At 46.1% G+C, this 24160-nt stretch overlaps 1 protein-coding gene across 1 annotated transcript in view; it reads left to right on the top strand.

Moving 5' to 3' along the window:
* The first annotated feature begins 263 nt into the window (after window positions 1-263).
* The window catches only part of GFRA4 (GDNF family receptor alpha 4), a 68038-nt gene continuing 44141 nt past the window's right edge, over window positions 264-24160 (top strand). The window contains exon 1 of the mRNA XM_026048899.1: window positions 264-309. Coding sequence (XP_025904684.1) covers window positions 270-309 — 40 coding nt within the window. The 5' untranslated portion in view covers window positions 264-269. The remainder of the gene's footprint in view (window positions 310-24160) is intronic.

The following is a 24160-nucleotide window of genomic DNA, read 5'->3' as shown; positions in this document are numbered from 1 at the left end:
GAAAAAAAAGAAGAAGAAAAAAAAAAAAAAGTGGTGCTCCCGCTTGCCCCGGAGGCATGCGGCGAAGAGGAGCAGCCTGCCCGGGCCGGCTGCGGGCGGGAGTGCGGGGCTGAGCCGGCAGCGCTCGCCCCCCGCTAGCCCGGGCAAGGGCAGCGGGGCCGGGGCGGCCTCGGCGCATCCTGCGGCGCCGCCGGGCCGGGCCGGGCCGGGCCGGGCCGGGCCACCTGCGGAGCGGAGCGGAGCGGAGCCGAGGCGCGCGCGGCGCTAGGATGAGGGGCATCCTCTGCTTCTGCACGCTGGTCCTGCTGGGTGAGTAGCGCTGCGTGCCCCCCGAGGAGGAAACTTTCTGCTGGTGAGGCTGTTTTTACCTGACACCGCTTCGGGCGCGGGGTGTCTGTCCCACCCTCCTCCGGCATCCCAGGGGAAAACGCTAGTGGTGGGGAGGAAATCCTGGGGGTGCCTTGTCTGTGTTTATTTTTGTGGGGGGAGGAAAGGGGAGCTTTCCAGGTCCCTTTTAGTTAAAGGCTGGCTGCTGCTCTGGCTGGATGTACTTTGAACCCCGCCGCACTGGGATCTTTCCTGATGTCGCTCCTGCTTGCAATGGAAATGGCTAAATAACTCAAATAACCCACTTCTTGCTTGAGAAAATAAGCTGGTGGAAGGCGGGGGGGGCCGGGGGACAGAACAGATTTTGCAGGTGCCGAGCGGCCACACAGCTTGGTGAGGAGGTTGGGGAAATGTCAGGGGCAAAACCGCTGGTTTCTGCACCGGTGGGAGGGGGCTGGAGGTGTGGGAGCTCCGTCGCTGCCGCCCTGCGTGTGCAGCACCTTGCACGGTGCCAGGGTGTGCGTCCGGACCGTCCGTCTGACCTGCATGTCTGTACGCAGGCTGCGCTTCCCGCGGCAGATTCCCGTGCGAGCGGGGCTGCCCCTGGCTCTTTGTGCACCGGCAGCGCGGGGTTCAGGACCCCCCAGCTCACCCTGTGCCCCTAAGGTTTTCAAAAGCTGCAACTGCTGGTGCGGGACACGCTGCCTCCCGCRGCGAGCAGCCGTATCCCCTTGGATATGGTCCACAGCATCCCTGCTTTCAGCATCCCGCTCGCATCCCGCTTCTCAGAGCAGGCAGTTTGTGATGCCCGGGGCTCACCCGTGTCCCCAGCAAGAGACGTTTGGAGGTGCTGGTAGCAGCAGGCAGGCAGCACTGACTTGCTTTGGCTGCTTGACAGCTTCTTTTAGGGTGCTTTTTTTAACCATCTTTTATTTCAAATGTATTTGTTTATTTTTTTTTCCCTGTGCTTCTCTGAGACAGAGAACCCAGCAATGAGCTAATGCTTAAATAGACCATGAGAGRGGTTGGATACACTGGTGCTTTCTCAGGTGGCTGCTGCATAGAGGAATTGTCTTGAGATGTGTCACTGTAGCTGGGACCTCCTGTCCCTCACGGAGTATCCTGGTCATGGCATGGCTCCTCTGCACCCGGTGCATCCCAGGTGCCAGCCAGGGTCCCAGGATAGAGCTCCAGGAGGTTTCTCCCTCCATGAGGAAGGCTCTGTGGAAGCTCCAGGTAACTCCTAGTGCCAGCTCTGCCTGTCACTAGATGTCACCAGCAGCAACTCTTGCAAGTCCCGACAGCACTGGGAGACTTTGGTCCCTCCAGAGGGTGCCACGTCCAACCCTGGGGCATTTCATTCCAGGGGGCTGGAGGATCCCAGCGGCTGAATAGATCCCAGTTTGGGATGGCTCCACCTTGCAGGGGCTGGGGGTCGTGTCCCAGCCTTGCTCAGAGCTAAGGATTGCAGGGCCTCTGGGGTGGCAGCCCAGGTCTCTGCAGAATCCATTTTCCAAGTGGGTCAGATTGACTGAGTCACTGATTGACTGACTGATTGACTGACTGGGAGGCTGATTGATTTTCTCTAGAGAAAGTAGATGAAAGAAAAGAGCTTCTGCAAACGGCCAGCGCTTCACCATCAGCAGTGCAATTGGGATGTGTGGGTCAGTTTTAAGGACATATTCATTGCTCCTGGTCCGAGTCGTAGCAGAACCATCAGCTAGTTTTCAGCTTTTGGCSTCTTGGTCTCCAGAAAACCTTTGAACTGGCATTTGACCCCTGCAGCCTCGGCACCATTCCCAGCAGACACCATCCAGGCGGCCGTCGTCCTCCTCTCTAGATGTTTTCCAGGTGGGCATGCAATGGACAGACAAGGGGCTGCACATTTGAAGGTGCCTGGGGAGATGTCCTGCAGGAACAGGGAGTGCTGCGGTGGAGACCACTCAACTTGCAGCTCCTCACACTGCGAGGGTGACAATTCCCTGCTTCGTCTGTGCTGGGTTGGAGCACATGGGGCATAGTAAGAGACCCTCACTGTTGTGTCTCCCCTGCTTTTGAGGGGCTGCYGGGTGGACGAGGCAACACTTGGGGGGATGACGTCTTTCCGAGGTGGAACTAGGCAGCATCACCCTCATCCAGCATGGACAGAAAGCTCCTCCTGACACTTCTTTCTTTATTTGTTTTGAATGCTTTTCAGCCAGTTCAGATCCTGATATGTCTCATGAGCAGGTACACAAATGCCAAGGGCAGCTACATGGACATGGCAGGAGCACACAGCTTGGAACAGGGATGTGGCTTTGGTGAAGCTCCTTGCTGCCTCAGTGTCCCTAGATACCAGGGGACACTTGAGTTGTGTTACTGGCCAGAAATCCCCCTCGCAGGGCACGGGTGAGGCACTAGAAGGCTTCATGGAYGATCAATGCTCTAGCAAGCCCCCGAAGCATCCCCTCATCCCTCACGTAGTGGCCAGAGGACACATCAGCTCCAGTGCTAACGACAGAATAATTAAAGGATGAGAATGAAAATCTTGACTGGAGCTGAAAAGAGCAGTTGGTTGCAAAGCCCTCGTGTCCCCTGGAGTCAGATCTGGAYCACGCAGAGCAAAACCTCTGGCAAGGGAGGACTGGGGTATCTTCTGCTGACAAGCACTGTGTTTAGYGGGCAGATTTTAACTGCGCTCAGTTGTTAGCATCAATTGCAGCATATGTTTCCCACGGACTCTTCACAGACGCAATCAAACGCGAGAGATCGTCTGGCAGATTTTCACCTGGTTTTGGGACTGCGGTCCCAGGGGGAGAGCCGAATCTCTTGCAAAACGCATGTGTGACAGAGGGGAAAGCTGCTTAAATTAGTGCCTTTGTCAGTTCTGACAGGAGCCATCCATTATTTGCATCAATAAGAATGTGATATTTATGTCTCTCTGCATTGTCTCGGGGAAGGAATAAAACTTCTCCCTCAACAGGCTGTCCTCAAGCCCCATGCTTATTCCTCAGCAAGGATATTGGTGACGCATTTTCACCATACCCAGAAAATGTTTTTTTCCAGCGCTCTGGAGCCTTAAATAATAATTACTGCTGGGTAAAAATTAGTACCGGTTAAGTCGGATAAATAGTGTGAATTAATGTGTGCGGTATTTTATTCTGCTTTTGGGGACAGAAATGTTTTCTGTGTTCTCCCAGTAACTTTTACTCAAGTCTTCCATTGTTCCTGAGATTCAGTTGATTGTTTTTTTACACAAACAACTTGTCTCATTAAAAAAAAAAAAAAAAATCAGATGAAAAATTATAAAAATGAATATCTAATATGGTTGAAGTTTATAAAAAATTCAGTAAAAATATACTGCTACCAAGGTTTCCGTTTCCTCCTTGATTCCCTCCAGTGAACTTTATTTTTTCTTTGCTTATATATATAAATATATATATATCTTAAAAAGGATCCCTTTCTTCTCAATCCAAAAGCGGAAGAGAACAAATTCAAAGGTGATTCTCCCAGTAAAACATTTTTTTAGACAGAAATATTTCACTAAAAAAAGAAATAAAAAGGAAGGAAAAAAAAAGGAAGAAAACTATGAAAAGCTTGTTCCTGTCAATCTTCAATTGAGTACAGGTACACTTTTTTTATATCAACCCCTATGGATTCCCTTCACCTCTTTTGGCCATCATAACTTCAATGATTTGAGCATGGGAGTGTTGAGGTTGGACTCCTAGTGAGAGCAGACTTGCAAAATCAGGGCAAAGAGGATAAGTTTGAAGCTATAGATGGATAAGTGGAGTTGTGGATGGATATATTGGATCCTGCAGATGGACAGTGGGGAAACTGTGTCKGCTGTGGCTTGCTTTGGGGAATTGTTGGTGTAAGAGCCCAGGAAGGTTTGTCATGGTCACAGTGAGGGAGAAGGACCTGGATCCGCTTTAGGGTACCCTCAGCCATTCTGATGTGTACCTAAACTTCTGGCTTTGAGATCAGAGGATAATTCARATTGGAAGAGATGGTCAGATCTGCTCAGGGTAGGGTCAACTTTAGAGTATCTCAGATGAGGCTGCATGGGGCTTTACCTGTCCTAGTGAACCCTGTTCCCCGAGGGATGGAGACTGCAAAACCTCTCTGTATTCCACTGGTTGGATATCCTCATGGGGAAAAAGTGCTTCCTTACATCCCATTGGACCCATCCTATTCCATCTCCAGTTCAGAACTGTCTTCACCACATCCTGCCACTCTCAAGACTCCTCTTTTCTCCTCCCTTCATGCAAATCCCTCCCTCCCTCTGTAGGCAGCTGCTCACTGCACACATTCCTCTTTCTGTCCAAGGCCATCTGGGAGGCCGTTTGCATGAAAGATGTAGTAAAAAAGAGTCRTGCAGTCGTTTTGATTTATTGAACCCAACTGGAAAATCCTGTCTGTGATAGCTGTCTTTGCAGAGCGCTTTGACAGGGTGGTTAGCAGCATTTCCCATGCTACTGCCAACTTATGGGTCATTCTGTCATGCAAGTGCAGGCAGCTGTTTTCAAGCTCGTGGGTCCATGATATTGAGGAGAAAAGAAGAGGCTCARGTTGTCTGAGGCTTCTTCCAAATGAAGGATCAAATTGCTCTTTGACATGTTGCCGGGCCCAGTCATGTACTCTTTGCCCCAAGGGGATATCTGTCCGCTCTGGCTGATGGATTTTAAGCTGGTCCAGATGCTAAAGGGCTGGGAGTTAAGATCAGAGAAACCAGTGGGCTTTACTTGTCCTGCCTGTGCCTGTTACTCATCCAGAGAAGAGAAAAGCTGAGCATATATTTCAAGCTGAGATTTTAAGGGACCCTGTCTATGTGATCTGGGCTCTTTGGAGACCTAGGGATGAGCTTGGCCAAGTAAAAGCTCAGGGCAAGCCCTGGGGTGAATGTGAGCTCAAGGAGGGTGAACTAAACACAAACTCCACACAGATGTTTGGGCTTTGCTCTGAGCGCTGCAGCAGGTGAGGCTGGACGATGCCTTTGCAGCAGCCTCCTGGGAGATGCCATCACCCTCGATTAACCAGAGCAAAGAAAACACAGGGCAGCCTCAGCCTCATGGGAAGGGAACCTTCCTTTGGATGACGGCTCTGCATTGTCTGAAGCAAACTTGCCAATCTTTGTTACAGGCTCATGTGGACCTGAGCATGACAGTTTTAGACAGAGGGACAGTTCATTTATGAAAGATTTTGAACTTCACACTTGATCTTTTCTGATGTGGCAATCGTTATCACATTTGCGCTATTTTTTCCCCTGCCGTTCATACCAGACCCTCCACAAGTATCTGCTCCATTGYGAATGGAAATGGCTATAGTTTGCCCTTTCTCAAGAAGGCAAAGTGAGGGCCCACCTCATCCCCCATAACCACTGTCCGTAACCACTGTCCAGGCCTTGCAGACTGGCTCCCTGTGTGTCAGTTGTAGATGCAATCATTTTTGTGGCACATTTCAGCTGGCTGTGCAGCACAGCCTGGCAGCCAGCCTGCAGCAAACCCGCYTCTTCCTTCAGCCAAAGAAATTCAGATTTGCCCTGGAAAAGAGGAAACTCGTAGCTTCTCACAGSTACCACTGTCTGCAACTTTGGATAAACAAATCTTAATAACAGGCTACATATTTCTTCTGAGATTAAAACTTCCGTGCATGCTAATAAAAATGCATCACTCTGTGACAGCCTTCACAGCAATATCTCTCAGATATTTTACAGCTGACTCCGTTACCTGCTATCTGGAAATAGGTAGCAGATGTCTCCGGTTGTGCCACACATTTTTTTCCCGTGTCGCTGTCTGTGTTTTCCTTTGATATTCAGTATATACAGCAGAAGGCACCTTAAAAAGGCATCGCAAGGAATGAGGTGAAATAAAGCCATGCGCGCTGAATCTTCTGTAATAAAGGCTGCAGGGTAGGATGATGTGTTTGCCATCTACTAATGGAGAGGGGAGCAAACCAGCATGCTGAATTATTAGACAGGGCTTGGAATGAATCAAAGCCATTTGACCTGTTTGTGTAAAGCCCTAGACAAGGCTGAGTTTCCTAAGTGTTTGCTCTGCACGGTGAGGAATTACACTCCTCCTTGCAAGGGTTAGCTGATTTATGCCCCAGGTTTGACATTTGAGTTACAGCAATTTCACAATAGGTCCTTTTTTTTTCCTTCTTCTTCTTTTTTTTTTTTCCCCCTCCTTTCCTCCCAGCTCAATCTGTTTATTGTGTTTTTTCTTCTTGGTAAGAACATGACCCTGTGAGGTTGCTTGACCTAAACTGCTCATCCAGGTCTGTCACAACAACATCATCTTTTCGGAGAGAGGGCATGAGCAGAGTCATCTTAGCTGAGAATTTGGTGTAGGAAAAAAATACCAGGGAGTCATGCCAATCTCAGCAAAAAAAGCCTTGGATGTGATGTGCAGAACTGATCTGCTCATAAGAATGAGCATTCAGAGGTGGAGAGAAGATCTTGAGACATGAGTTAGAAATAAAAGCTTTGCTTCAAAYCAGGACATCAACTCACCAGTTAAAACAAGAGAGAAGAGAGAAGATTCCCTCCCTTAGGAAGATGATGGGGTCACCTCGAGGGCTTATTGGGGTACCTTACACCCACAGGCTGTTCTTCTCCAAGGAGCTCCTGARGGAGGTTGGGTGCCCCGTTCCCTGAGAATTTCCTGCTTTTTCAAGTTTTATTTCAAAGCTCATCTCCTTTTTGTGGTTATTTAGGCTGCYAATTACTGGAAAAAAACTGAAGGAAATGTTGTGAGACCTAGACACAGAACCTTCTCTAAGACCCATTGTGTTTTGTGGGGCCCTTCTACAGTTTTGGGAGAGAGATCTGCAATTGTGTTAAATCTATGATTTCAGACTTCTTCATATGGGCAGGAAAGTGTGGGAAGGGAACAGCAGAGAAGGTCCAGAGGTAGGAAGTAGGGGTGAAAGGCCTCATGAGAGACTGCACAGGAGATRGAGGTGAACTTTCATAGGGAACCTAAGAGCTGGGAGAAAAAAACATTRTAGGATCTTAATAAGCATCTGAAGCTAAGTCAGGAACAGGGGAGGCTGTAAGRGTTGGATTTCCCCATCTCTGAGAGGTGATGTGAGTCTCTGCATGGAAGTGTATGTTAAGTAGTGGCTTGGGGACCCATCCATCAGCAAGGCGTGTGGAGACATACACGTTGGGTAAAGCAGCCCAGAGTTACCACCCCCCCGGGACTAATGCAAGGAAATTTATCTCCTTCTCTTGATATTCTTTCATTCTKCCTCCCTACAGACCCAGCCAGGCCAATCCTTAATGTGTGTTAGAAAGCCTGTTTGTAATTAAGTACCTGACTCAAGGGGACCCAGATCCGTGGCCAAGTTCTTGATATACTATCACATTACCAATAAGTATTAATTACAATCACAAGGGTTAAAGAAAACTCAGAAAGGACAAAAAAAAAAAAAAACCCAACAATACCCCAAACTACACCAAATCTCCAAAGAAATACTGTGACCTCTCCAAGAAGGTCCCAAATTCTGCAGGACAAATGTGGTTGGAATAGGCAGCTGGGATTAGGAAACCTGGATTTTCTTTCTATTTTTCTCAGGTTTTCGAAAGCGATGAGAACTCACTACAACTCAGTGTAAAATGAGAGTATTTGTATGGCAGCCGAGTTATTGGGAGCACTGAGTTACTCCCACTGGGAGGTGGGACCAGGTGACAGTGAAGCTTTTGACTTGGGATATTTGTGCTTGTGCAAAGCTGTTAACTGCAAGCTGGGATCAAAATTACTCATCAGAATATCAGAAACAATGTGACTTCTAGCAGCACCTCCTGTGCACGCTGAGCTCTTATTTTGGTACTCGGACAGGGACTAAATTCAAGAGCAGTAGCTGGCTAATCGGCTCTGAAAATCTGCCTGTATCCTCTACACAGAGACCAGCGATCCTGCTTTGTGCCAGGATTAGAGATGTGCACTGCTAAAGAGAGAGGGATGAGCTCTGAGATGTGCCGCAGAGACACGGGAGCAGCCCTGGAGTGCAGAGCATAAAAACACCGATGGAAGAGCAGGCTGGGAAACCAAAAGCYCTTCTGATGGGGGGAAAAAAAATGTGGACTTTTGGTACAATTTGGCTTCTGAACAAAARCAGAAAATTGGAAACAGCAGAAATTACAAGAAGGCTCGAATGTTTGAAGCCCCAGGTGCCTCTCTTCTGTTTAACTTGTTCTTCATGAAATAGCAGAATTTTTTCAAAACCTCCCTGGAGGATCACTGGACAGGWAGAGAAAAGGACCCTCTTTCTCCTTTGTCCCTCACTCCTGTATCAGACAGAAGTGTCCTCAACAGGCTGCAGAAGATGAGTTTCATCCCACCTGTTTTTTACCAGGTAGTATGAATTATTCCTCTAATCAGTGGTTTGATTAGAGGATCAGTGTATCCTACACTGATTAGTGCATCTCCAAGAAGGATAAAGTGAATCAATGTGTTTTTTCTAAACCCTTCCCCTGACTTCTGRTGGCCTTAAGTTCAGTAAGGTGAATTCCACTGAAGCACCAAGTAGACTTCTCCTCATCCAWGAGAAAAGAAGCAGAGCCAGGGAGACATCATTTCAATGTTTGCAACTCAAACAAAAGAGAGAAATAATGCCTAAATATTTAATACTTTTTATTTTTCCTATTTGCAAAAATCTTTCTTTTTTTTCCCCAAGACTAAAAAGAGAAAAGAAGAAATCCAATRGGAAATTCTCCATCAGTTTTGCAGATTTGCTCGGCCCCATAAGCAGTGATGATGGGAAATGTCTGAAGCTAACAACTCTGCTGGGGATCATGAGGACCATGCAGCCCCTAGGAACCTTCCAAGTCAGCAGGACTTGATTGTCCACCCTATTAAATTGCTCAATGTTCCCCGAAATGGTTTTGRCCTGGCCCGACTAACCATCTCCTGGTCACTGGTCAGGGGTTAGCACAAGCCAGGGACCATTCCCAGCAGGTGATTTCCTCTGTTTTGAAGGAGACTATCATTTTGCAGCATGCAGACGGGATATTTTGTGCCATTTGGACCAGCACCTTGAGTTTACTTATTTAACTAATCTAGACACAGCATGCAAGAACACCCGCTCCCTTCCAGACACCTGCAATTTCTCAGACACAGCCTGCAGATACTGTTGGGCAAACGTGTTGCAGCTTAATCTCTTTCAACCCTGCAGATTCATCTTTCCGTCTGCTACTTCCAGCTCAAAAGTCAGAATACTGACAGCGACATGAGATAATATAAAATAAGCACTGTGCAATTTGATTGGGAGRAGATAATCCCCCTATTTCCAACACTTGCGATGCATACATGCTATACATGTGCAGTGCCAGCAAGGAGCCCGGGACGTGCATTTGCAGATTGGGTCCTCAGAAGTTTCTTGTAGAGCCTCTGGAGCACCTGAATCAACTCTGAAGTGTCCTCTCCGACAGGCAGAGCCTTTCTTGGCTTGCTGTTGCATGACCTCGTGAAAGATAAGACACATGAGAGAAGTCTGAGAAAGCTTGATTTATCCGGAGTTGAAAAGGGAAGAAAGACACGGGAGAGAACATGATCACACTCTATAAATACCTTCAAGGTAACAGTGCAAGGGAAGGAAGAGGATTAGTCACAGTTCTGTAAGAAAGGGGGGAGCAAAGAGCAACAGCACAAAACAGAAAGGGAAAGTTTTAAGCTAGAATTTAGAAGGAAAATGTTTAGGTTATTTATTTTCTTTTTTTTYCTAGAAAAAGAAATGGAAGGTCTCAGTTTAGACCAAGCTTGAGGGCTCAATGCAATTCTGTCTTGACAAGAGTTGTAGGGTCTTGCAGCTGTGTCTAGAATTTGCAAGTAAATGCAGCTGTGAGGGTCTGTGTGGCCTCTGGAATTGTGTCACTAGCTGCTGTCTGGTGTTCTCCRGGATGATTAATCACTTAATTCTGTTTGACACCTTCCATTATGGTAGACCTCGAAAGTAAGTACCAGAAAACATGAGTAATCACCGTCAAGGTTCTTCCCTATCTCCTCAAGCAAAACYGAAGAACTCCTCCTCATAACAAAGCAACCAGAGAAATACAGATTTCTCCAGGAAAACAAACAAACAATCAAATATAAGGCTACTGAGAACTGTCAAGTTAATCTGACTAAGGTAAGCAGGCTGATTATGCTGCTCTTCAGCCTGCGGTTTCCTGAGTAACTGAACTTAGTGCAAGTGCATCTCCGTGTCCACCTCAAGGAACCTCCATCAARGTCTCATAGACTTCTGACTAGAAGTCTCCAAAGCTATTCAAATTCCACGGGGTGATGTGATATTGGCTGATCTGCAGAGAAAAACAAAAAAACAAACAAAAAAAAACCCCAAAAGCGTGAACTCCTATTACTTCCATGGGGGAAAAAGTTGTGTTCACATCAGAAATTGTGTGTGTGAAAGGAGATCAAGAAATCCAGTCTTCCTTTGTTCTGGTATTTACTTAATTCCTGATTTAACAGTAGAACATCTGCTGCATCTCTGTGCAGAGCCACAGGAAGAGGTTCTAGGTTTCAAGGGAGTGCTGAGTGAAAACCAGTGAGGGTTAAGGGTTTCTTGCTGTAAATATTGTCTGTGCAGTGTATCTAGAAAGGACAGACATGCTGCAAGCCCTATGTGTATTCAAGACAGTTTGCAGGGTGAAAACAGCTGATCAATGCAGAAGAAGAAGGATGAGCTTGTGGACATCAGCCGTCTCAAAGTAACATAGCTGTGGAAGCTAATGTGACATGCAGTCTCTCAGGTGGTGCCCAGGACCTGGTGCTGTGACATCTCCAGCTGCTGATAAGGGCTATGGTTTYCGGAGAGATGGACCGAAGTGCACAAAGGTTGCAGGAATTCCTTGACGATGAGATAGTGGATCACCTTGGACAGGCCAAGTAAGCAGGAGAATTGCTTAAGRGGTGCAAATTAGCGGATGAATGGAAATTACAGGCTGGTCTCCAGAGGGAACTACCCTAATCTGCAACCAACCCAACCCAAGTCCATGTACCAGACGATGCACAGAGAACAGGGAATATGCAGGCTTTTCCCGTGGAATAAGGCTTTTTGGCAACTCCGTTTATTTCGGTGCATGCTGTGGCTCTGCTTGCATTGCCTCCCAAATGCTGCTCTGCTCAAATGCGACACAGCCTTCCTGGTCTCCGTCATCCGACGTGTGGGGTGGAGAAGGTTAATGGCATGGCACGCCGTGGTCGATAGCTATTGACTGCAATAGATATTGTGACAGCTTGCCTTGAAGAGGGGATAGGGATTAAGTGAATCAGCTAGTGTTATCCCCCCTTCTGCATATAGGATTCATGTGCATCCGCTGAACCTCACTTGTTCTTCTTGTGCCAAGTCTATGTTATTTGTGTCTGCCCCACAAATTCAGGGCCTGACCAAGAGGCAATGAGCTTTGAATTTGACCTCTTAGGTTTTATGCAGAAATGACAAGGCAAAAGATCTGAAGGAAAAAAAGGGTGAAAGAGAGGGAGAAGGAGGGGAAAAAATGTTCCTTCATGGTGCTTTTGTTTTCTAACAATGTTGACATTATGTGGAGTAACCGAGTATAAAATCTGCCTATCGTTTGGGAGCTGGTGTGCAGAAAAGATGCTATTATCTGAGCCTTTTATACCTCTTTACCCTGTCTGGATCAGAGGAGATAAATGCGTAGATAGACGCAGAAGCTCCTATCTTTATTTAAGCTGTCAGGTACCGCTATGTTATTTTATGCTGATTGTTATAGAAAGCCTCCACGAAGAGATATATGTTTCTATATTCCCCCCTGGTTCCTATTTTAATCTATAATTTAATAATAAAGGAGATGTATTTCCCTATATTATTTTTATTTGTAGTGTCAGTGGTTCTCTTTCACTCTTATTTTTCAAATAAACATTCACAGACACAGAACACTTAAAATATGCACATAATCAATCTTCTCTGTTCTCTTTTGGACTCCCTCTTGACTATCATTGCAGTTGTACTTTAATTTACACATTAATGCAAAAACATCTTCAATATAAAACAAGGTCTTTGTGAAGATGTCCGGCCCACAGTAAGCACATATATGTGGGTGCATGACCATAGTCACATGCAAAAATGTTCATCTGTTGAGAAATGTCTTGGTCACCTCTGTAAATAGAGACGAGAAGCATCTTTGGGCTCTGTCCTACAGCTGTTCAGTCTGGGTATGTATCAGCATGATTCCTAACCTGGTTTTAACCTCCTGTTCACCAAAACTGTCTTGCCAAAGTTAGTTGGTGACAGGGCTGCAGGACTCAATCTAGTAGGATTTAGGCAAAGTTGTCTTGTGCTGGAGGGAAGAAGGATTAAGCACATAGGGACACACAAGACAGAATGTCTCAGGCCCAGAAATATGGCCCTGGCCTGTTTTATTGAATACTACTGCCAAARCCCAAGATGCCATTGGAAGCAAGGGACTGGTCTTGTTTTCCAAAGAATCACTAGGAGTGATCCAGTTTTTAGCTCTTCCTAAGCATGGTRCTTCAAAGCTTAGTTACAGCTGGGCCAGCAGCCAACAAATGTGAATAGGAAATGTATGGATCACAGAGCTTCACATGGTCAAGCGTATGCTTGATCTCCTGCTTCTTTGCAAGTATTTAAAAAGACAGGGACCTTTTCTTCCTTAATGCTGGCAGAACTCCCATTGGTTTTGCCTACATATGTGCCCCATGCACCCAAGAACCCCCACAAAAAAGGAGCATGTGTTTAAATAACCAGGGGACACAGACTCCATTTGCTAAGGGTGACAGCAGGCACCTTTGGACCTCACTTCTGTATCATATCCAGTGCTTGGAAAAGGGGCTGCAAGAAATGAGAGTGATTAAGGGATCAAAAGACAGGGCAATTATTGCTACCCAACACTGAATCATTGAGGTCTGGAGAAAAAATGGAGATGACATTGTGGGRAAATGACTGAAAATGCTCTATTTTTATTTATCATAACTGAATCAACCACTTCAACAATAATAGATAATATTATCAGAGGCTAGGACCAGCTTACCCTCAGGGCTTTAGCCTGGAATATATATATTCCAAAATACGGAGAAACCTGCATCATATTAAAGCATTGACCTTCCCAGACATTTCTGGGAAAGGCAGATACCCTAGAGGAGGTAGGTTCCTAAATATCTGCCATTTGGAGACAACATATCTAGTGTATGTTTAGCTACCTGAATCTTGGGGCTTTGCTTCATCTGAGCCAATACCCAATATTTCTCTTCACCTTGATATCTCTGTGGCTGTTCATGACCTTGCATCCCTGAGACATCCTCRTGGCAAAGTTAAATGGCACCAGGCAGTGCTGTGGGATCCACTGGACAGAAGCACAATGCGTCCACCAGACATCCAGGATGACTGAAGATGGAAGAACACTTCATCTCCCTTGTTTGTTTTTTTTTTCTACAGAAATACATCCTTTAACCTTCTGAAGCTGCTTTCTATCATAATTTTTTCTATCTTAAAGTTAAAAATAATAATGATAACCCTTACCAACCTCACAATTTTTAGCTGGCAGATAGCATTGCAGCATTTGGGAACTGCAGTTAGAGTGGTCCAAGGCACTTGCTGTGTGGGACTGTGTGATGAGCCTGCATCTCCTGTGATGCAGGATGGACAGACAGGGCGCCAAAGGAGCAAGTCCTACGGAGCAGCCCAGCGTTCAGACCAGACGCATAACTGAAGCCGCTTGAACAATTACCGAGCAGCAACTTGGCAGCATTTCAGACTTAAAATAGCAAGACAATTAGTGGAAGTAGTTTCAGTCTTGATTATTTTCCTCTTACGGCAGAAAAAAAAAAAAAAAAAGAGTCTGTGGAAAGCTGGGATGATTTGTTTTCATGCATGTTGAAATCATATCTGAAGCAGTAAGGTAAAATAAGGGAATCCCAGCAACGGCCGCATGCCYCTCCAGTACATCTGAACCTTGTGCCAGCCAGCACCCATCCCTGCCAAGCATCTTCTCAAGTTCCAGCAGAAACCATAGCTGGAGATACAACTATCCTGACCCMAGTGATATTGTAATGAGCATTTAGATGAGAGGGATTCACAGAACATCTTTTCCACCATATCTCCCAGGTTCCACAACACTAGGGCACAAATTGCAATCCCGTGCTCCCTGAAAACATTCCCCCTACACAAGAGGACACATGGCACATCCGCTGGGATATAAGGACAATGACCCATGCCTCCASCATGGCACCAGTGCTCCATGGTGGAGGCCCATCCTGACCCTACAAGTATGCAGCTAGGGAGCAAAGTRAAGGAGAAATTCAAGGAGAGACGGAAGCATATTCTTCTCAGGGACATCTACATCTCCTGCCCATGTGGCTGCTGGTTCCTAATGTGGGCACAGCTCCAAGGGAGCTACAGTGTATTTTAGAAGAACCTAGTTGAGATACCTCCTGGGAAACTGGGAGGAAGCCCTTTCTGGTCCTAGCTGTGGTCCATCCAGCCCACCAATGTCTCTGCTCCCCAGGGAACTGCTAAATTGGTCTATTAAGGAGTTGTTATTGGGACTGACAACATGGTCAGCGGGTGTGTAAGGACTCAGGAGTATGCTCAAACACGCCAACGATCTGATCTGCTGCCCAATGACAAGAATGCTTATTTATATTTTCTTCCCACATGCAGGGAGGAAAAATATGTGTGATTTGGCTTCATGTGGGAACTGAATCAAAAGCTTATGGGAAGAAATAAGGCAGGACCCAAATCTCTCCCACTGCAAACCTCTGTTCTTCTCCACCCCCTACTCACCTCCCTGGCAGTTCATGACCACCAATTTCTACCTGTGGCTACATGACAAGCCTGAAAGGTTGTTTGTCTCCTCAAAGCCTGCTGCAGCGAATCGCTGAGATCTGGTCTAATCAGCAGGTTTGCAGAGAAAATGAGATATATATTTTTTCCTTCCTGGACAAGTTCCAGCAGCAGCAGCTCCAACTCTCCAAGGCACATCTCAATTAATTAATAGAGTCAAACTTTATTAGAGACAATTGTTGGCCAGAAATAACCCAGTCTTGCATTCTCTGCTTTGCTTTTCTCCTTGTTGTTTCTCACTACTGCTTTCTTGCCAGTGAAGCATGTCCCAAGAAAGTCTTATGGTGTGGGAACTCTTTCAGAGAACAGTGAAAGTTCAACTCTCCTCCCAGCCCAGATGCTCTCCATCAGCAGTGTCAGTGAGCTCCCAAAAAAAGACCATGCRAGCCATGCCCAGAGGAACAGACAGTGGTTATAGGAAGCAGAACATATGGTTTTTGTTCCCTCCTCGATCTGGGACAARGAGTTTTGACCCCACATCTCCAAGCAGCAGGAGACGGCCTGCCACCACCCAAGGGAAGGACCACATTGCTGTTCTGGCTGAAGCAAAGCTAAGATGAAGTCAAGGACTGGGAGTGATGAAACCATAGAGGAAGGGGTTGTCTCAACTGTCAGCCAGTTCTGGAGTCCAATTGAAGGGGAAAAAAATATCAGGTAGGAATGAACATCCTGTCTTGAAGATCATACCCATGGCATTTCCACTGATGCTTTATAGAAAGAGGCAGAGAGGAAGGAAGGGAAAGAGGGAGTAAGGGAGGGAGGCAGGTAGCAAGGAAGGAAGGGAGGGAAGAAAGGAGAGAGGGAGGAAGGGAGGGAAKGGAGGAAGGAAGGTAGCAAGGAAGGAAGGAAGGAAGGAAGGAAGGAGAGAGAAAATGAAATAAAAAGAGAAAAGGAAAGGAAAAAAGAAGGAAAATGAAATAGAAAAAAAAAAAAATCAGAGCACTCAAGCCAGTGTGGTCTCTACTGAAAGCAGGGGCTGCTTTTCTTCTGCAGGCAGATAAGAGGTATTCTCTTGGGCTGTCAGACCCTCACTTTTCAGCAGCTGCAAWTTATTATTATTATTTTCCTTAAATAGGATCACAAACATGTCATCCTTTCTAGGTGGCTTCATTAAGTACTCAGCGCACCACTCTGAGTCCTGTGTTGCTTATCAAGGACCAGCATCCCTGTCCCATGTTTATTAACAGCTCGGAATTCTTCTAACTGTCTCGTGATGGAAAACAACTTCAGGGGAGGATTAAATAAAGTCCAAAACACAAAAGATAACGGCAATAATTTTCCCTCCCATAGAGCCACTAACTAACAGGGCAGATACCTGCCAGTGTCACTGCAGTTTACATCCAGCCTGCATCACAGTCATATAGCCAAGAATTTGGTCCCAGATTCAGTTTTAGTGGATTTGAGTGGCAAAGACCACTGTGACAATGTCTCATGCCCTTTGTGGCAAGAGGGAAGCTTTGTCTTCAGTGTCTTGCTTCTTCTTGATACCACAAGACAGAAACAAAAGAGATGTTYTTGTGTCATTGTTAAGCCTACTCTAACTTAAAAAACAAAAGAAAACATCCTAACTGCAACAAAAAAAATTATTTTGTTCAAAATTTTTGTCCAAAAACTTTTTACCTTTTTTTAAAATTTATTTTCTAAACCTGTCCAGCTCTTTCTTTTMGCCTCTGTAGGTGGCATGGTGGCATGGCATTTCCCAGGAATTTTATCTGTCTTTTTTTCTGAAGAACATCATTAAATAGTTAGCAGGCATCAATCCATCACATATCTCAGGCTCTTGCTTGTGAAGGCTGGGCTGTGCTTCTGTCCTCTATCTTCTGAGAGGCAGATAACCCTTCTCTTCCTTCTCACCGATACTTTTCAAGATTATTTCTCTTCAATTCTCTCCCTTCATCCACACAGCATGCCCTCCTCTTGGCCACATACCATTGAGAAGATCTCAAAGCCCTCAGAACACGGGAGGTTTGAACTCATGTTTCTGAAACACTTAGAGCATGGAGATGTGGTTCTACAGCCCCTGTGAGACTGAAGATCTCAATTGAGAGATTTTTCAAGATATTGAAAAAAAAAATTAAAACAAAACGGTGTTSAACAGGCAGTTTTGAGGACAGGAAAGCTACCGCAAGCCTTGTTGCATGTCAAGACAAGTCAAAAAAAAACTAATAAGGACTTAAGAAGAAAATATAGCACAGATTGGCTTAAATATGCTGAGAAAGGATCAAAATCTGCTTGCAGATGGAGAAAGCAGGCAGATAGATAAAGAGACATGGACAGTTCTAGGTATGTCTTAGTAGTTGTATGCCCACCAAAATCCCTGAGCCTACATCTTCAGCAACAGAAATAGAGATATGCAGGTTCCCAAGTCATTGAGACTTCTGCATTTAACAAGGAAAATTGCTGCAAAAACTGTACACTCAACTGGCAAAATAAGGGGAAGAATTCCGAGGCACTCATTAAAGCACCATAATTGCTGGATTTGTTACCAACAGACCCGTGAACGCAGCAGAAAACACTACCCAAACTTCACGTTTCATCACACGGCAGCTTTTTATAGCCCCAATAGCTTGGGCTGCCTTGGCATATTATCAGCTCCTGCAGAAGGAAAGCTGCCTCCGTGGGGCTGTGAACCCTGCAAGACTGGGGGKCCCTTTCTAGCGACCCCTCTCCAATGAAAGCAGCTGTTGAACAGGCAGCGTTGAGGAGCCTGAAAGCAAAAGTGCCTTTGGAAAGGCTCTGAGCAGGTGTTTACGGATGAAATTTCCTTGGCGCACCGGTTGGGAACAGAGGCGTGGGATTGAAGATCACAAGCCTCTTAAAAGCAAGGCTGGGAGATGTAAAACCTGCTGGATAGGGGGGAAAAAAAAAGAAAATCAAATGGAAGAAAGCAAGGGAAGAAAGGGCAGTCTCCTGAGGATTAAACCCTTTCGATCTGAACCATTACAAGACCCATTTTCTTGCAGCCAGACTGGGGCGAGCGGCCCCCTGCCAAGCCGCTGCAGCCAGGCTCGGAGCAGAGAACAGTGACAAAATCCCCGCGGCGGACACAGGGCTTAGGATGGATCAAGATGGGAAAGCACAGGCTCTGCTCGCTAATCGGGAGGATTTTGCTCGGGGATAGATGTGGCTTGCCTTTGACTTGCCTCTCAAGACCTTTTTGTGGATTGAAACCATGGAAAGGAGCAGGAGGAGCTGAAACTGGCACAGTGGTGGCTTTGGCCAAGCTCCTGTTGACCTGCTGGGGTTAGRAGATATCAACAGCGCTGGGTGGGGGGGAAAGATTTAGTGCACTCTCCTTGATGCTGTTGTGGTTTACCTGGGCTATCTGAAGACTCTCCTCTCTGCCCATCATCCCAGCTCAAACAGGCAGCCACCTCCTGAACCACCTCAAACATTTTTGTGCTTCACAAGAAGGTAAAAGCTCAGCTGTGTCCCATGCAGAAGCATTCAGCACCCTGGTCCTTGAACAAGACACAGCTCTAAAGATGCAAGGAAACATGCTAATGGCACATTTTATCCATGTGGGCCTCTGCAATGGAGTTGGCCCCACTGTGCTCTAGTTGGGATGAGCCTGAGGGATCTCTGAGGGCTTTCTCCACAGCTCCCATGGTTCTCGTGCCGGGGATTTTCATACTCTTCCCCATTCCCCTGGTGCTGCCAATTGCTTCGTTAGGGAAGATGGGTTCACTTTCCAACCCAGCTCGTTAAGCCAAGCATCGTGAAAGCAACCCACCAAACCTGCTTTGGAAAAGCAGTACTCACATCATATTTATGAGACTCCTCTTGTTCATCAGCCTGGCAAAACGAGGAATTTTTCCTCTAGGCAGCATCTTTCTTTTAATCTCGTTAATACTCAGGAGTGCTTCTGGTGTGACTGTCACTGTAAAGATGCCACTATCGCAAATCAATTAAAAGAGCCACACGAACAATCAGCATGAGAATTAACAAAGTCGTTATTTTTCCTTTGAAAAAGGCACATCTTTACAACCCATGGCTCCTTCCCACTGAAGCCACAAACAGCAGGGTAAACCCTGTACCCTCCTAACTCACCCACTGCAAACATCTGTGTTCATTTCTAGGAACTTTTTAATGCAGGATGTAAGGCAGGTGGCCTCCGTGTTTTTTTCCTGTGCTTGTATTTCAACCTTAATATGCAAGCAAATTATTCTTTGAAGATTGGAATTATTTGCAATATTCTTCAATTGGCCCCAAAATACATTATCTGAGAAATGCTGCCGTGTACATTTCTTTGCAAACTACAGCTAAAGGGGGTTTTTATCTACACTGTAAGCAAAGATATGAACTTTGGTTAGCAGCAGCAGTCCATGCAAAAACCAAATGCTGTGTGTGCAAATTGAATTATAATAGTGGTTATATCTATTCCAGGGCTGTAGCAGGAGCATCCATTCACTGCTGGAGCTTTGGGGTCGGCAGTGAAACAAATAAGTTGAAAACAGGGATTTTAAGCTCAGTGACTAAAAAAATCCAAGTCAAGACAGCACACTGCACTTAATGGGAAGAAATAGGTGGAGGCTGCATGAGCACCCATGGCTCTGGGGCAAAGTTTGAGAGACCCTCATCTTCCACCCACTCCTATGAGTCTAGGAGAGAACCACCCCTTTGGTTTGAAAAATGAGCTCTTCAGACTCCTTGTTCCAGCTCTTTAATAGCAAAAAAACATTGAGGAGAAGCCACTGCCTCCAGTGTCATACCCACAAGGCCTGTCAGAGTGTATTTAATGCAGATTTTTTGAACCACCCTGAGACTAGAAACTTAATGATTTGAGAAAAGGAAAGAGCATTGCCATGCTCAAGCAAAAGGGAAGCCCCTTTTTGATATGGCTCATCCCACCAGATATCCACTGGGAACTCCTGACCTGAGATGGGGCAATGAGGAGGAGGTGGGATGGGGAGAGGGTCTCTCACGGTTCCCACTTTAGCCATCTGTGCTTAATTTCTGTTGTGATTTCTGTTCGTACGGGGATTTGATCGCTGGCAGCTTTCCTGAAACTGTTCAAGATGGGTATTTTGGAGTCGTCTTCTCTGCTTTGCTTTCTCTTCCACTTGTGCCCCCTTCTTCACATGGCAATGTGGAGCTTCAAACATAAAGTGTCCCCTGGATGCTCAGTTTTGCTGGGGAGAAGGTCTGTAGCCCTTCGCACAAGCARTGTGCCTGAACCTTGTTATAGTTAGTCGAGCATTCCTGCAAAATCACATCCTCTTTTYTATTATTTTTAAACCTCCGATTCGTCCAGAGATGCTTCACAAATAAGGCAGGGTCTTATGGGCAAAATATTTAGGATCTAATTTGAGGCAGGCAAAACTATAGCTGCGTGGACTGATATACTGGGTTAATATACTGGCAGCAGCGTCTCTGAAGCTGCCTGATCCTCTTTTATAGAGAACCATTTATATTCCATGGATTTTACATTTTTGCAGTGTATTCCTTTATATGTGCACTCCCCTTTTCACTCCTTTTCACTCCTTTTCCTCTCAACGGTTTGATCTGGGAGGGAGGGAGATACTGCAAACTATACTCACAGCTTCTCCTGCCCAGGGGCCAAGAGAAGGCTTTTCCAAAATCCAAGGCTTTTCCTGCRTGACCACTCCCCTTATCTTTTATTTATTTCCCTCTAATTTGATGCCTGCTGCAATATTAGGCCTGTGAGGAACTCTGGCTGTAATGGGAGCTTTAAGATTATAAAGATGGGATTTCCCCCTCATGCATCCATTGATGATTATCCTTCTTATTACTCCTTGGACTATCATTCTCCATGTGCTGTACGGTCCTCTGGGTTTCCTGGAGTGGTGCAAGGTGGCATGATCTGGATCACATGGCAAAGCACCCGTGTAACTGCTCACTGCAGGATATTGTGGATACCACAAGTTCKCATGGATCTAAGGAGCAACTGTACATATTTATCCAAGAGAAATCCACTGGGTCACTGTCTCACATAAGAACCACTTTTAGTTCAGGAAGACCATGGGTTGAAGGTAGTTGAAGGCTTGAAGGGTGTTAGAGGGAAGTATTATACTGACTCCCTTTTCATGTCCTTTTCCAGGTATCTTCTTTTGGCCAATTCTGCATAGGAGCAACCACCCAAAGGGGCTACATATACCTTTGGGTGTTTGGTCCCGTGGAAAGCTGAGTCAGTGGAGATTAAATAACACTTTTAGGGCTCAACATCTGACTTCAGGATATCAGAGCAAGGTCTAATTCCTGGAGGCTATGGGATGGAGGAGGCTGAGTCTGAGCACAAGCCCCAGAGCAGCTTCCCAGCTCAGCAGGGAGGGACGTCTGATGAGTAACAGATGGAGAGACCAAACAACGGGAGGAGAAAATGTTGGCAGAAAAGAATAAGAAGTGGGGAGGAGAAAGGAAAAGGGAGGGGAGATACAGACGGGTGTATGGTGGGGTTGTCGGGATGTTAGGATAAGACACCATTTGCTAGGATTTGTCCTTAGGGGTTGTCTTGCCCAGAGTGTGTCCAGATGCTAATCAGGCAGGTGAGGAAAGAAGGATGATAGAAGGATGATCCCCCCTCCAGGGTGAGAAGGAACGTGGAGTCTTTGCTAAGCAATAGGGGAGCAGCAGCTCTGCTGYCTGCAGATATCATCTGCACTTGCTGACTCAAAGGAGGGGATGTGCAGCAGCCTTGCAAGGCCTCAGCTTTGCAAAACTGCTTCGTGTAGGGGTGCTCTGTTAGTCACCACGTTTTCCTCTGCGGGATGAATATACGTGGGTGATGAATAACTGGGGGTGGAATGAAACCCTGGGCCTCCAGCAAGTCCTTAGGCTTAAACCCAGCTGGGAGGTAGTAGAGCAAAGAAGAGAAAGAGAAATTCTGCAAGAAGGTCACGTTGGAAGGTCCATCTGACCACAGACGGGGCTGATYCAGATAAATAAAGCTTGGCTCCGGGGACCTGGAAGCGGCGCTTGCACGAAGAGCCGCAGTGCAGGACCTCAGCACGCCTTGCGAGGGTGGGAGGAAGGAGCGCTCRCCGTCCTGGGATTAATTTAATGTGCAGAAATGCAAGTCCAAGAAAACCAGTTAATTTCCAATGTCCAGGGAAGGAAAGAAATATGCAAAAAGTAAGAAAGCCAAACAAATMGACCCACAAAAGGGAATTGCAGCAATACACAGATAAATGTATTCATTTCTACACCCCAACCCCCCCTCCAGATCTCCAGCTAAATTCTTAGCTTTTYATCCCCACATTTATGAAATCACTATACTGATTCACACCCGCCGAAATTCTGGCTCAACAATTTTAAATGGCCAGTGTTCCCTTAAAAGATAACCAACACCTCCAAAGGCTTTTCTTCTTCTTAGCCACCTTCCCACCAGGATAAAAGATTCCCCTACACAGTAACKGGCCAAAATGGAAATTGCCCACGTTTTTTTTTTCTTCCCTAAGGTATGCACAGCTGAGCATCTGTGGTCTCAGCTGGGGAGTTCGATTTGATTCAGACATTCAGTACGGGCGCTCAATAAAAAATGCAAGAGCGAYGACAACGACAACAAAAATCAAAAATCAAAGGGCAAAGGAAGGTAATATCACTGCCAGCTAAACAGTTCCTTTTAATCTGGGCTGCATCCCCCTCCTTCCGAAGGGGGAAACTGTGTCGTTATTAAAGTCAGATGAGAGGGAGAGATGGAGTCCTAGGTGCGCGGGGCTGGAGTGGTTGGAGGAGATAAGATTTAATTTGCAGTGCCAGGAGCGGGAGCTTTGTTGCTGTTTCGGAAAGGAGCTTGCATGTGYCTGGTGTGGGGGAACGTTTAATAGTGTTCAGTATCAGTGCTGGGGCAGCACCGCTGCTTGGTCTGGTCTTGGCTGCTCCAAGGATGTCCCAGGGGCTGGGAGGTGTTTTGTGCAATTGCATGGAGGCAGATCCAAATGGAAAAGACCATTCCTTTTTTTTTTTTTTTTTTTTTCCACTTTTAAAAATTGTTTGGGATGGCTATTTTTTTTTGGAAGCATTCTTCCCTGCAAGAAGGTGGTGTTTCTTAACAGGAAGGTTCCTGCATTTTTTGTGGCATCCCAAGACCACAGAGCACCTCTGTGTGGGCAAGTGGACCTTGCCCAGTCTCTCCACTGGGTTTAATGGGAGCTGGAACAGCAGTAAGCAACATGAAGGCATCTTAGAGATGCTCTCTGTGACCCAGAGCCTTCAACATCCTGTTACATCATGTTCTTGCCCCGAACCRGTCATAGTCATCCTTTCTCACTTGTGACACCAATATTTCCTTCTCCTAGCCCTTGTCATTCCTTATGGCTGGAAGCACCTTGGAACACGACTATCTCTTATTCTCTGTCATCTTTTCTTTTCATTTTCTTCCCCCCACCAAGTTGACAACTCTTTTCTCAGAAAGTGTCTTTGAGCTGCAGAGCTGCAGGAGAACAACAACAACAACAACAAAACTCTTCCACAAAGAGRTAGGGATTTGGGCTCCCAAAAAAACCATGGGTGTGAGGTAGTGATAAACCTCTGGATACAAGTATATGCAACACTCAGACATCATCCTGCATCATAAAATTGGGGTCAATAACGTCATTACTGACATTATCTACGGCAGCCCCATTTCCCATAGTGTCAGCTGTAATAAAATAGATCCCCAAAATGTCAGTTCAAGCATAAAGGATATTAGAAACCCAATGGAGCACATTCATAGTTTTAATTGTGAGTAAAATACCAGCAAATGACTAAGTTCTTCAGCAGGGTTGTTTAATAATTAGGTCGAGATGCAAGAGATGGGCTTTTGCTGCTGAAAATGAGGCAGGGCTTATGATGAGGGGAATAAGAAGAGCCTTTAACCAAGGCAATTTGAGAGAAAATATGGCTGGGAGAGCRGATAAAAATGTTATGGGAAACAGTCTCAGCATGAAAAGTCGATGGGAAGGCTGGCTCCCTGCACATCCTACCAGGGAGGAGATTGCTGGGACCTGGACGCTGATGRAGAAGCTAAGCAATTTTGTCACGTTTGTGTTCATTTGAGTTTTTACCCTCAAGATCTCATGTGTCCTGC

The sequence above is a fragment of the Nothoprocta perdicaria genome, unplaced genomic scaffold (genome assembly GCF_003342845.1).
Source record: "Nothoprocta perdicaria isolate Ctin4 unplaced genomic scaffold, notPer1 scaffold_58, whole genome shotgun sequence".
Classification (NCBI taxonomy): domain Eukaryota; kingdom Metazoa; phylum Chordata; class Aves; order Tinamiformes; family Tinamidae; genus Nothoprocta; species Nothoprocta perdicaria.
Note: the sequence above shows the minus strand (reverse complement) of the source record. Positions and strands in the feature narration are given on the sequence as shown.